The sequence below is a fragment of the Empidonax traillii genome, unplaced genomic scaffold (assembly GCF_003031625.1).
Source record: "Empidonax traillii isolate 1590-97213 ecotype Southwest subspecies unplaced genomic scaffold, ASM303162v1 scaffold3073:size15788, whole genome shotgun sequence".
In the NCBI taxonomy this organism is placed as follows: domain Eukaryota; kingdom Metazoa; phylum Chordata; class Aves; order Passeriformes; family Tyrannidae; genus Empidonax; species Empidonax traillii.
This window is the reverse complement of record NW_020958266.1, coordinates 2,880-15,788: the sequence shown is the minus strand read 5'-3', so window position 1 is coordinate 15,788 and position 12,909 is coordinate 2,880. Positions and strand designations below refer to the sequence as shown.

At 43.7% G+C, this 12,909-nt stretch overlaps 2 protein-coding genes across 3 annotated transcripts in view; one reads left to right on the top strand and one right to left on the bottom strand.

Moving 5' to 3' along the window:
• Positions 1 to 191: 191 nt before the first annotated feature.
• On the top strand, positions 192 to 6,880 carry LOC114072364 (interleukin-10 receptor subunit beta-like; the record flags this gene model as incomplete). Its single annotated transcript, XM_027910268.1, has 4 exons — positions 192 to 419; positions 1,434 to 1,584; positions 2,314 to 2,468; positions 6,356 to 6,880. Coding segments are annotated over 4 exons (651 nt in total), but the record flags the coding sequence as incomplete, so codon positions are not given.
• A 1,954-nt stretch (positions 6,881 to 8,834) lies between these two features.
• The window catches only part of TMEM50B (transmembrane protein 50B), a 5,260-nt gene continuing 1,185 nt past the window's right edge, over positions 8,835 to 12,909 (bottom strand). Inside the window, exons 2-6 of one of the 2 annotated variants that reach the window (XM_027910270.1) lie at positions 12,599 to 12,711; positions 12,000 to 12,067; positions 11,221 to 11,313; positions 10,955 to 11,012; positions 8,835 to 9,522 (exon numbers count right to left, since the gene is read on the bottom strand). In XM_027910270.1, the coding sequence (XP_027766071.1) occupies positions 9,477 to 9,522; positions 10,955 to 11,012; positions 11,221 to 11,313; positions 12,000 to 12,067; positions 12,599 to 12,711 (378 nt within the window). In that variant the 3' untranslated portion in view covers positions 8,835 to 9,476. The remainder of the gene's footprint in view (positions 9,523 to 10,954; positions 11,013 to 11,220; positions 11,314 to 11,999; positions 12,068 to 12,598; positions 12,712 to 12,909) is intronic. The other variant, XM_027910269.1, reaches the window with a different exon arrangement.

Here is a 12,909-nt window from a genome sequence, read left to right as displayed (position 1 = left end):
CAGGAGGAGGAATTTGTTGCTGGAAAGGGTGGTGAGGCCTTGGCAGGGGCTGCCCAGGGAGGTTTGGAGTGCCCAGCCCTGCAGGTGTCCAAGGCAGGCCTGGCCGTGGCACTCAGTGCTCTGGGCTGGGGGACAAGGTGGGGATGGGGCACAGGGGGATCCATGGGCTGGGAGGGCTTTTCCAGCCTCAGGGATCCTGTGGAGATGGAGCCAGTCCAGGAGCTGTTGTTCATCCTGGGGGTTCACTGCTCTCTCTGTGTTTGTTTCCAGCCACTCTGGGCCCCCCCAAGGTGAACAGAGTGAGTGCCAGCTCGGACTCGCTGCTCCTCAGTGTCAGCCCCCCTTTCACACCCGAGCCTGGGGACAGTTTCCAGTACCGTGTGTTCTACTGGGAGAACTCAACAAGTACCACGAGAAAGGTGAGAGTTCTCACTCATTTCCTTTGTTCCTCGTGCCTTGGAGACCGAGATGAGTCAGAGGCTCTTGGCAAAACAACAACTGGAGGGAGAAAACGCCTGTATTTTGTCTCTACCAACGAGTGTCACCACGTGGAGTCTTGGGAGGTTAATTTGGCCTTGACACGAGCACTGCTGCATTCCCAAACTTAAAACCCCATCTTCCTCTCCTCCTTTTGGAACAAAGGCTGAATCCCATGGCAGATCAGGGTGGAGAATCTGTGTCAGAGGTGACATTTGATTCCAGAGTTTGCTTAGGGGAATGTGGGAGACTGGAATCTCCTTCCTCCTGTGCTGTGCCGGGAGCTGCAGGAGCAGCTGCTGGGGCCTCATGTGCCTGTTCCCAGGGCAGAGGAGGTTGTTGGAAACATGCTGGGACGGGCTGGCTCTGTTCATCCTGAGACCTGGTGTTGGTCCCATCCTGTGCTCCTGCTGCTGCCTGGGGCCTTGGGAACTGTGTCAGTGTTGCAGGGGAGGTACTGAGTTAAAAAAAAAAAAGGAGGAAGAAGCTTCCAAATGACATCATTCCGAAGTCAAATATTTAAAAAGCAGGAGCAGGAAAAAAATTTATTTAAGAGAGATATCAACATTTAAAAAAAACCTTTTGCTTCAAAGACCTCAGTAAGTCACCTCCCTTTCCTTCCTGTTTTGCACCAGTGTGTTATTTTTCTGACACACACACACAGTACTTTCTTTTGAGAGGCAGGGAAGAAATGGGGAAGGCTCCACTCAGGGTTTAATTTTTCCCTGCCCACCCCCCCCTATATTCTGCTCCTTGCCTGAGCTGCTGCATCAGAACATCCAGGAAAGCTGGAATATATTTCACTGCTCCTCTTGTGTGGGAAAGCTGAGTGATGGAAATAAAAAAAAAACCCACCGGGTTTTTTGAATGGGAAACGTAAATGAGGGAGGATGTTTGTGTTGGGAACAGGGCTGGCTTTACAGTAACACCTGTTTGTTTTTTAGTCTTTTGAACAGGAACAAGAGGCACACAAGACACTATTGCAGATTGAAAAACTAAAGGAGTCGACACTTTATTGCTTTAGCCTTCAAGTAGAATTTGAGGGAGTCTTTGGCAACCTGTTAGGACAGGAAAGCACCCCAAGGTGTCACAGGACTGCCGTCAGTGGTATGTGGGGTTTGGGGGGTTTGTGTAGAGGGGGATGAGGTAGAACATGAGTCCTGGATCACCTGAGCTGCTCCCTGTGTGCCAGGAGTGCTGAGGGACCACGGAGCTCACAGCTGTCATTATTGGCAAAATAATCAGGACTCATCAGGCAGGAACTGAGGGTCTGTGTTGTGCTCTTCTCCTCGTCCTTTTCCTTCATAAATCCTGCTGGAATACGGGAAAATGGAGTTTGGCCCCCTCTGGAATCTGAAGTTGATCCCAGGGCTGGATCCCTCTGCTCTGGAGCCAGGCTGGGAGAGCTGGGGGGGTTCACCTGGAGAAGAGAAGGATCCAGGGAGACCTGAGAGCCCCTTGCAGGGCCTAAAGGGGCTCCAGGAGAGCTGGAGAGGGACTGGGGACAAGGGACGGAGGGACAGGACACAGGGAATGGCTTCAAACTGCCAGAGGGCAGGGAGAGATGGGATATTGGGAAGGAATTGCTGGCTGGGATGGTGGGCAGGCCCTGGCACAGGTTGGGCAGAGAAGCTGTGGCTGCCCCTGGATCCCTGGAAGTGTCCCAGGCCAGGTTGGACGGGGCTTGGAGCAGCCTGGGCTGGTGGAAGGTGTCCCTGCCCGTGGCAGGGGGTGGGATGAGATGATCCTTAAGGTCCCTCCCAACCCAGACCCTTCCGTGATTCCGTAAGGATGAACCCACCGTAGGTACATGGATTTTTTTTTGTCGTTTTCCAGAGGCAACCAGAGCCGTACAAATCACCCTGCTGTGCCTCCTGGGGTTAGTCCTTGTCAACCTGGCGACAGCCGGGTTGCTGTTCCTGTGGAAACACCACCAGAAAATCAAACAGTGGGCTCAGCCGCCTCTGAAAATCCCCTCCCACTTCGAAGAGGTACGTGCAGAGGTTGGGGGTTTGTGCCGGGGAAGAGGAACAGGGCAGTTGTTGCCCAACAGGAGGAGCAGCTGTTGTGTCTCGGGGTCTCATTTATATTCTAAAATATAAAATATCGTAAATATTATAATAATACATTATACATATAAAATATCATAAAATAATAATTGTATTTAAATAGTAAAAGTAATTGTACCAGTATAAAATATTGTGTTATATTTTATATTAATAAATATAAAATATAAAATTTAAATATTAATAAATATAAAATATCGTAAATATTATAATAACACGTTATATAATATAAAATATTATAAAATAATGATTGTATTTAAATAGTAAAAGTAATTGTGCCAGTATAAAATTTTATATTATATTTTATATTAAGAAAGATAAAATACTGTAAATATTATAACACGTTATATAAAATATTATAAAATAATAATTGTAGTTAAATAGTAAAGATAATTGTACTAGTATAAAATGTTCTAAAATAATTTATATTATTAAAGAAAAAATATTGTAAATATTATAACACGTTATATAATATATTATAAAACAATAATTGTATTTAAATAGTAAAAATAATTGTACTAGTATAAAATATAATATAATTTATATTCTAAATATAAAATACTATAAATATTATAATAATACATTATATAATATAAAATGTTCTAAAATAATAATTATATTTAAATAGTAAAATAATTGTACCAATATAAGATACTATAAAATAATTTATATTATTAAATATAAAGTATTGTAAATATTATATTAATATGTTATGTAATATAAAATATTATAAAATAATAATTGTATTTAAATAGTAAAAATAACTGTACTAATATAAAATATTATAAAAAATATAGTCTAAATTATAATATAAAATATAATAAATATTATATTGTAATAATAGAACTGTACTATGAAATATTATAAACTATTATAAAATATTATGATACAGTAATTGTATTTCAATAGTAAAAAATCCCTGTAAGTGTAATACAATGGTAAAAATACCCTTGTACAGGGTGTTAAAATAATAGAAATATCCCTGTACATGGTATTTAAATAGCAAAAATACCCTTGTGCAGGCTGTTAAAATAGTAAATAAAATCTTTGTGTGTTGAAGTAGTAAACCAAATTTTTGTACAGGGTATTAAAATAGTATAAAATTCCTTCAAAGTGTATTAAAATAATATATCCTAAGTGTAGTAAAATAATAAAAAACTTCTTGTAAGTGTCTTAAAATACTGAAAAAAATCCTTGTAACTGTATTAAAACAGTGAACAAATCTTTGCATGGGGTATCAAAACAGTAAAAAGTCCATGTAGAGGGTAATAAAATAATTTAAAAATACCCTTGTGTGGGGTGTTTAAAATAGTAAATAAAATCTTTAAAGTAGTAAAAAAAGTTCTTGTACAGGGTATTAAAATAGTAAAACCCCTTGCAGGTGTATTAAAATAGTGAAAGAAAATCCTTGTCCGGGGTATTAAAATAGTAAAAAAAAAATCCTTGGAATTGTATTAAAATAGTAAAAATTTATTTACAGGGTCTTAAAATAATAAAAAATCCGTTAAAGTATTAAAATAGTAAAAATGTCCTCATACAGGGTATTAAAATAGTAAAAAAAATCCTTGTAGAGGGTAAGAAAATAGTAAAAAAATACCATTATGCAGGGTGTTAAAATAGTAAATAAAATCCTTGGAAGTGTATTAAAATAATTTAAAAATCATTCTAAGGGTATTAAAATAATTTAAAATTTCTTGTAAGTGCATTAAAATAGTGGAAAAATCTTTGTATGGGGTATTAAAATAGTAAAAATATCATTTTACGTGGATTACAATAGTAAAAATACCCTTGTGCAGGGTGGTAAAATAGTAAATAAAATCTTTGTGTGTTAAAGTAGTAAAACAATTCTTGTAGATGGTATTAAAATATAAAAAAAAATCCTTGTAAGTGTATTAAAATAGTAAATCAAATCCTCAAAAATATATTAAAATAGTAAATCAAATCCTCCTAAGTGTATTAAAACAGTAAAAAAATAGTTGTACAAGGTATTAAAATAGTAAAAAAAAATGTGTAGCATATTTAAACAGTAAGAAAATCCTTGTTCAGTGTTTTAAATAGTAAAAAATCCTTGCACAATGATATCAAATGTGAAAAAAACCCTTGCACAGGGTATTAAGACAGTGAATAAAATCCATTTGAGTGTATTAAAATAATAAAAAAATCCTTGTGTATTAAAATAGTGATCAAATCTTTGTACAGGGTATTAAAACAGTAAAAAATCCTTGTAGAGGGTAATGAAATAGTAAAAATATTCTTGTGCAGGGTATTTAAATAGTAAAAAAAAATCCTTGCACAATATATTAAAATAGTAACTAGAATCCTTGCAAGTGTATTTAAATAGTAAATAGAATCCTTGCAAGTGTATTTAAATAGTAAATAAAATCCATGTAAGTGTATTAAAATGGTAAAAAAATAATTGAATGGGATATTAAAACAGTAAAAAAAATGTGCAGGGTATTAAAATAATAATAATAAAAAAATATCCCTGTAAATGTATTAAATAGTAAAGTATCCCTGTTCACATTATGAATATAGTAAAAAAAATCCTTGAAAGTGTATAAAATAGTAAATTAAGTCCTTGTAAGTGTATTAGAATAATAAATAAAATCCTTTTTAAAATTTTAATACCCTGCACAGGGGTATTTTACTATTTAATACATAGTATTAAATAAATATTTAATAAATAAAAAATAAAAATAAAATAAATAATAAAAATAAAATTAATACATAGTATTAAATAAATAGTAAAATACCCCTGTGCAGGGTAATAAAATAGTGGAACAGATACAGCAGTGAAGGAAAACAAGGCAATGTGCTGACTTTGCCACCTGTGCCTTTCCAAGAGGCCTCTCCCAGAGCCCAGGGGTGTGGAATTCCCATGGATCGGGGCAGTCCCGTGGGATTCCTGCAGGTTTTAGGAATGTGCTGGTTCCTGCTTTCCCAGCAGGATCTGAGCTCTCGGGGTCCCCATTCCAGGGAGCCCAAAAACCACCCTGAGGTTTATTTTCTGTCTGGACTTTGCTGGAACGGATGGTTTGGGGGGGGTTTATGTTTATAACACACCCGGAAAATGTTTCTGTTCTAATTTATTTATATGTTTATAACACACCTGGAAAATGTTTCTATTCTAATTTATTTATATGTTTGTAACACACCTGGAAAATATTTATATTGTAATTTATTTATATGTTTGTAACACACCCGGAAAAATAATCCCCTTTGTTCATCAGCCTTGAGGGGAGGGCAGAGAAAGTGGAGCCTCGATTGGAAGCCACAAAGTTACCTTTGTGCCACCTTTCTGATGCTTTGATTATTACCTGGGATGTGACTGTTATCCTGGGAAAGCTCAGTGTGGGAGGGAAGGGGAGCAGAGAGGAGTCACAGCCAGGGAGGGATGGCACCAGGGATTTGTGGGGACAGGGGAAGGGGCAGCTCTGCCTGACCTGGAGCAAACCAGGCCCTTGGATCCCATTTTTCCAGCAGCCACTCGCTGGATTCCTGCAGCTGCAGGTTCTGAACTCGGAGGGATTTGCTTGAACCAGCATGAAAAGCCTGGCCAAAATGTAATAAAAAAGCCCCCAAGACACCCAACCAGGACCTGCAGCTGCTTTAACTCGAGTGATGTTTGAGTGATTGATTTTATTCCCCCCCAGCCCAGAAATAAGGCATTTTTAACTGGCTCAGTGTAGTTTCAAGAAGTCCAGGATGGGATATTCACGTAGCTGTGGATCCTGGCACGGAGCAACTCGTTGTCTCTGGAGTTTCTGACACATGGACAGGGATCTGAACTGTTGTTCTCTGGATTCTTCCAGTTCCTCAGGGACCCCACCATGCCTGGCTTGGAGGAGTTGGACAGTTCCATGGAGGACGAGCCCCAGGTTGTTGGAGCTGGAGAAGGAATCCAAGCCTGGAGCAGCAGCCCAGGGTGACGACTCTTCATCCAACACCTGCACGCCCAGGGAAACCACTGAAGAGCCACCCCAGTGAGTGTCACCTGCTCCAGGCTTTCCAGCAGCTGCTCCTGTGCTGTGGCTGCTGCCAGGACAATCCTGAGCAGAACATGGGATGTGTTCCAGGGGCTTCTCCTGAGCTCCCCCAGCACCTCGTTCTGCCAAGGACACTGCAAAGGAGGAACACGGAAACGAAAGGAACACTAAACTCCTAAAGGAGGTTAAATTCCCACCCCAGGTTGGAATAAAGCTTTGAGGAATAGCAGCACTTTACAGGAGGATGGAGGAGAACGTGGGATTTTTCAGGGAGTGAATCATTGCAATGTGAATTCCTTTTAGAGTTGATTTTCTTTGGTTGGCAATAATACTCTTGTTATACCCACCCCACTCTGCTTCTCTGAATCATTTTCAGCACATGGCAAACTGAAAAGAGATTTGTTGGTCCTTCCCTCTGCTCAGGATGAAGCTGTGCCAGAAACTCCTCCCAAGAGAGGCCTCCTCCTGTCTGCTTCCTCCCAGCCTCCTGGAAGCATTAATCTGCTCCTGCAGCCACCCCCCGTGTCCTGCACAGCCAAACAGACTGGAAAATAACACTCACAACGTGGATCAGTCGTTATCAGACACTAAAACCTCATGTTCACCGCCAGCAAAAAGGGAAAGCTGACTGGGAGAGGTGCTTTGGGTGCCTTAAAGAAGAGCCCACCTTCAGCCTCCTGGGGGGTCTGGAAGGTGTCCAGTAAAGCACAAGGAACAAGGGAGCCACTTCTATACTAAAAAGATGGGGTTTAATCGATGATTTTTCCCGGGTTTGATAGAAATTGTGTCAAAGAAAGAAAAGAAAATGGGCTTGTGTGTTTGCAAATGACTCATTGGAGTCCCTGTCAGAGCTGGGGGTAACTGAGGTGATGCCATCCCAGCGACACTCCAGGCCAGTGGCCAAAAGCTTTATCAGGTGTTTCCTTGTGGAACTGATCTAATCCCCTGGGATTAGGCAACCTGCTGCCACAAGGGAGCTGTGTGAAGCCTGAGTCATGATTCATGGCTGCAGAGTATCTGCTTTTAACCAGCCCCGTTCCCTGGGCTGGGCTGGGCTGGGCAGCCCCAGCTCCCAGAAGCACCAACCCAATGCACAGCAGAGGGCACGACTGTTAAACATCTCCTGGGAATATATATGTATATCTGTTTATCCCTGAATAAACCCTACACTGGCCTTCTGTCAGAGATCCAAGTTAATAAATATTGTTACACAAACAGGCCAGAGTTAGAAACCATTTGCTTGGGGTACTGAAGAAGACACAAAGAATCCCAGACTGGTTTGGGTTGGGAGGGACCTCAAAGCTCATCTAATTCCCACCCCTCTGCCATGGGCAGGGACACCTTCCACCAGCCCAGGGTGCTCCAACCTGGCCTGGGACACTTCCAGGGATCCAGGAGCAGCCACAGCTTCTCTGCCCAACCTGTGCCAGGGCCTGCCCACCCTCCCAGCCAGCAATTCCTTCCCAATATCCCATCTATCCCTGCCTTCCCTCCTCCAGGTGAACACCTCCAGCTCCCCCAGCCCATCCTTGCCTTGTTGAAGTTCCAGTTTCAGGTACAAGATCCAGTCCCTGGGATTAGTTTTAGGCCACCCTCCTTTCTCACCTTGTGAAAACCCAACCAGCATTCCCGAGTTCCCGCAGAAGAAACCCAGCAAAGCTGACACCAGAAGCCTGGTGGTCGTTCCTCCCTGGTGTAAAGCCTTGAGTGAAGGCCAGTCCCCCTCAGGATGCTGTGGCTGGGCTCACCTTCACTGCAGGTCTCTGGCACAACCAACAGCCACCTCCTGCACCAGGTGGATCCCTGGGCAGCTCCAGACACCAAGCACAGCACTGACACTCAGCAGTTCAGGCTCAGAACTCGATTCAGGGGAAAGTTATAAAAGGTTGGAGACACAGAGGAGAGTCAAATGATTTAAAACTCACAGGCAGCTTGTAAGAGAAGGAGTCAGCAACAGCAGATGAATGTACAAGATCAGCCCCAGGCCATAAAACATCCTCCCTTCTGTGCACTCCACATGGAACAAACTGCATTTCAATCACGGAAACGGGAGATAAACACATCTTAACTGGGGCAAAGTTATAATAATTGCCTAAACCTGGCAATTATTTCAAGGTAAGACTGTGAACAGTAAGTAAATCCAGATCCCCACCGGAAACATTTAGGTAAGAAGGGGAAAAGTGCAGGAAAACTGTTCATTTATGAGCAAAAAGCTTCCCCTGGAGAAAACAACCCCTGTGTGATAGAAAGATGTTGGTCTGACTCCCAGTTATTCTTTATATTCCTGAAGTATGAGTGGCAGCAGTTTGTTGGAGTTTTTTATTCTAATACCAGGAAACACATTCAATACCAATTGGTATCTCTTACACTGAGCAGCATGAAATTAATTCCAAGGACTGTGGTGCCAGCAAATGTCCTTTGTGCCAGAGCCATCACAAGTCAGGAGTGGTTTGATTGGCCATGCAGAACTTGCTGAGTGTAGGGACTCACTTAAAAACCATAACCTTTTACAAAAAAAAAAAAAAAAAAAAAAAAGAAAGAAAAGCTACTTTATATTTACCTGAACAATTATATAAAATTCTTAAAATCAGCTCTTATCCCAGCACAGCCCCTGCTCCAGGGATGGGCTTTGTCCTGTTTGCTCACTCATAGTTCACTGAAGCCTCAGACACAGGTGGAGGTTTGGAAGATGGAAGGATGGAAAGCCACGGGTTGGAAGGAGGAAGCCTGAAGGTTCCAGCAGGAAAGCCTGGCAGGCTACCATTCCCTTTGGAAGAGACCCAGTCCTATGTACATATTCACAAGTGTGTCCTGGGAGAAGAGGAGCCTCTTACAGAGCCTGGGATTTGTCTCAGTCCAGGGTTTGGAAAGCAAACCAGGAACAAGGAACTGTAAATTATCTACACACAGAGAACCACGTGGTAACTACGGAGCAGACGGGGGGAGCTCAGCCCCACAGCTCTTCTGTCCTTCCAAACTTGTAGATCAGAGTACTGAGGGGAAAAAAAGAAAAGGAATCAAAGTCAGACCATACATAAGGTACTTTTAACAGTATTCTTCAACCTTCTCCTGTAAATCAACAGCTCAGCACCTGCATTCCAGCCAGGGGCTGGGGCTGCATCCTGTGTTTTGTTTCCTGTGCATGGCTGAAGCTTTGGGAGCCAGCTGAAGCTCAAACAAAAAATAACCAGTTTCACGGCCCTTCTGAAGGGGAAAAACTGGTATTTATGGAATTCTGGGCCTGATCCACAGAGCTCCAGAGCAGCAAGTCTCACCCTGGCACCTGGAACCAGGTGGCATGTGCTGGGCTAAAATCGGAGCAATTCCATTTTTATGAGCCAATCTGAAAGAAAATGGAACCTGTGGTGGAGAAGGCAGATCCAAATTACAAAAGCTCCATCCCTGGAAGTGTCCAAGGCCAGGTTGGACGGGGCTTGGAGCACCCTGGGCTGGTGGAAGGTGTCCCTGCCCGTGGCAGGGGGTGGGACAGGATGATCCTTAAGGTCCCTCCCAGCCCAACCCAGTCTGTGACTCTAAACAAGACAGAAGATTTCAGGCTCAGTGAAACTGCTCTCAAAATCTGCCTCCAGCGACTTCCCACTTCAATCCCAGAAGAGCTTCAGGAAGTGCTGTTTCCTGCAGGAACATCCCCAATTTCCCAGCCAGGGCATCGCTCCAGACCCACTGACCTCATTCCCTGCAAAGCATTGGATGTGGGACTGGAAGGAAAAGGGTCAGCACAGGAGTTTAAAAAAGCAGGTGATGTGGAATTTTTCAGTGACTGATCTGGGAACTGACACTATTTAAGGCTTCCAGTGCCTTTTATTAATAAAATCCCTGGACTGCAGAATGCATTCTACATCTAAAGAGTTATCAGAGATGATAGCAAATCAGTTCAAAGTGTTACATGAGAGACTTAACAATAGGAACTGAAATAAATCCAGTGTGCTGTTACAAATCACAGCATCACGCTCTTAGAAAATGGAATTATCACTCTCAGTAACTGAAAGCTCAGCCACTGGAAGGAAATACAGGTAATATCAACTATCAGGTAACTGAGCCACTGGTGTGAAATAGCCTGGGAAGGGGCAATTGAATCTCCCACCTGGTTCTGCTGGGAGAGAGGCCAAGGTATTTGTAGCACATGATTGCCATTATCCAAAGGCACTGGCAGTATCTCAGCCACAAAACTGGCTGGGTCCACATTCCAGAGCTGTAGGATCAGGGAGAGCAGGGAGAGCTGCACTGACAGGAGAGTGAGAGGAGGGCAGAGCCTCTCCTGGGCTGGGAAGGGGCACAGCAAACCTCGTTTTTAAGCTCTGGAGCAAAGGGAGTAGAAAAACAAGAGCTCCTTTTCCAGGAGTCTGGGTGTTGGGAAGCAGGTAAGCCCCTCTGGAAGGAGGGAAGTGGGCCCAGTTAACTCACCTGAAAAATATTAACGCGTTTTGGAAGAAGACTGCCAGGCCAGGGTACACATTGGTGTCTGCAAAGGGAGGAACAAAGGGAAATGTTCAGGTCTGGAGCACTGGGAGGGGGGTCTGACACAGCTCCCAGTGTGGCCTCTGACTGAAACCTGCACTCTGTGGCTTGGGTTTGTCAGACACCACGCACACCTCCACGCTTGGGGACTTCCTGCCAAAAAAGCTGGCAGGAAAAGCCCTTTTCCAGAGGTGAAAAGAACCCAAACCTACTCTGTGTGACGTAAGCTCCGAAGAGAATCCACATGGAAGCGATGAGGGATCCAAACATCAACATGAAGCCGATGAAGAGCCAGATTCGAGCACCTGCAGGGCAGATCAGAAGCTCTGAGAATGTGAGGGTGGTTACCCATGGGGGACAGACAACCAACTGCTCCGTGCTGATGGTTAAACCCTGGATCAAGGGCAAAAACATCCACCTGCTCACTCATGGCAAAGGAGAAATATTCTCCTTTTCTCCTGAGCTGGTTCGTGAATGGCACACAAAAAAAAGGCATCACAGGCCGGTTCAGCTCCCGGTAAATCCCCCCAGATTCCCACTGAGGCATTTACAGATCCCCTGGAAAAGGCTGCTGGGAGCCACATGGGAAACAGGGCAGGAATGATGAATGGAAGCAGAGAGGAGAGCAGGCCCACAGACACCACACAGCAGGTGACACAGAGGGAGTGGGATGGCTGGGACCCATTCCCAAGGAATGTCTGCTCCAGAGCCCACCCCCAAGGCAGGAATTTAGTTCTCCCAGCAGCCACCCAGGATTTGCAGAGGAAAGTTTAAGAAGCCAAGATATTCAGCAGCTGAATTTTTTCCAAGTTCACCTTTTTAATAAAGACAGTCCTTATCTCCAAGGGTTAATTCTGTAAAGAAATTAATTCACAGAAGTCTCTCCTACTCCTTGTCTTCAGATTATTTGTTTCACCACCACTTGGTAAAAAAAACCCAGCACAGAAATAATCAGTCCTTCAACTCAGTGTGACTTTTAGAGTTAATTTACCTGTTCTTCCTAAGCATCCATCACTGTAGCTGTCTCCTCTCACCTGTGCATTTGATACAGCATTTATCCTAGGGACAAAAACAGTAGATACACTTCAGGTTATCAGAAAATCAATTTAAAGTTCCAAGTTATAAATTCTGGGGAAAAAAATTCCTAGGCACTCTGTATAGTCACAAACCCAAACTCCTCCTTTTTTTCTTGCCAATATTGGGTGATTCAATAAAAGTTCTTACTTCTCCCTCGAGCTTCCAGATTGACATCTCCATGACAAGAGCCAGGCTATTGCCTCTCCCATCTGAGGGAGTTCTGGGCAAGGAACAGGTGTAAAAATTGTTTCAAAACAGGGGGAGATGCAGTCAAATGTTTTATATTAAGCATTGGAAGTGTCCAAGGCCAAGCTGGACAGGGCTTGGAGCACCCTGGGCTGGTGGAAGGTGTCCCTGCCCATGGCAGGGGTGGCACTGGACGGGCTTTGAGGTCCCTTCCCACCCAAACCGTTCCACAATCTGTGATTTTTCCATACTTAGACATCTGTCCTGTAAACCCTGGGTTGGAAAGCTCATGCTGAGTCGCTCAGAACCCTCCCCTGCCCCACTCACATGAAGAAGGCCAGGGTGGAGAAGACCCCGCAGGTGTGGAAGGCGTGGTTGAGCTGCTCCGGCTTGGGGTACACCACGGCAGCGTCGATCATGATCCACCAGCCTGTGAAAAACTGCCAGCAAAACACACCACTGTGACAGCCTGGCAGGGCACAGGGTGCCCAGAGAAGCTGTGGCTGCCCCTGGATCCCTGGGAGTGTCCCAGGCCAGGTTGGACGGGGCTTGGAGCACCCTGGGCTGGTGGAAGGTGTCCCTGCCCATGGCAGGGGTGGCACTGGATGGGCTTTAGGGTCCCTTCCATGATCCCTATG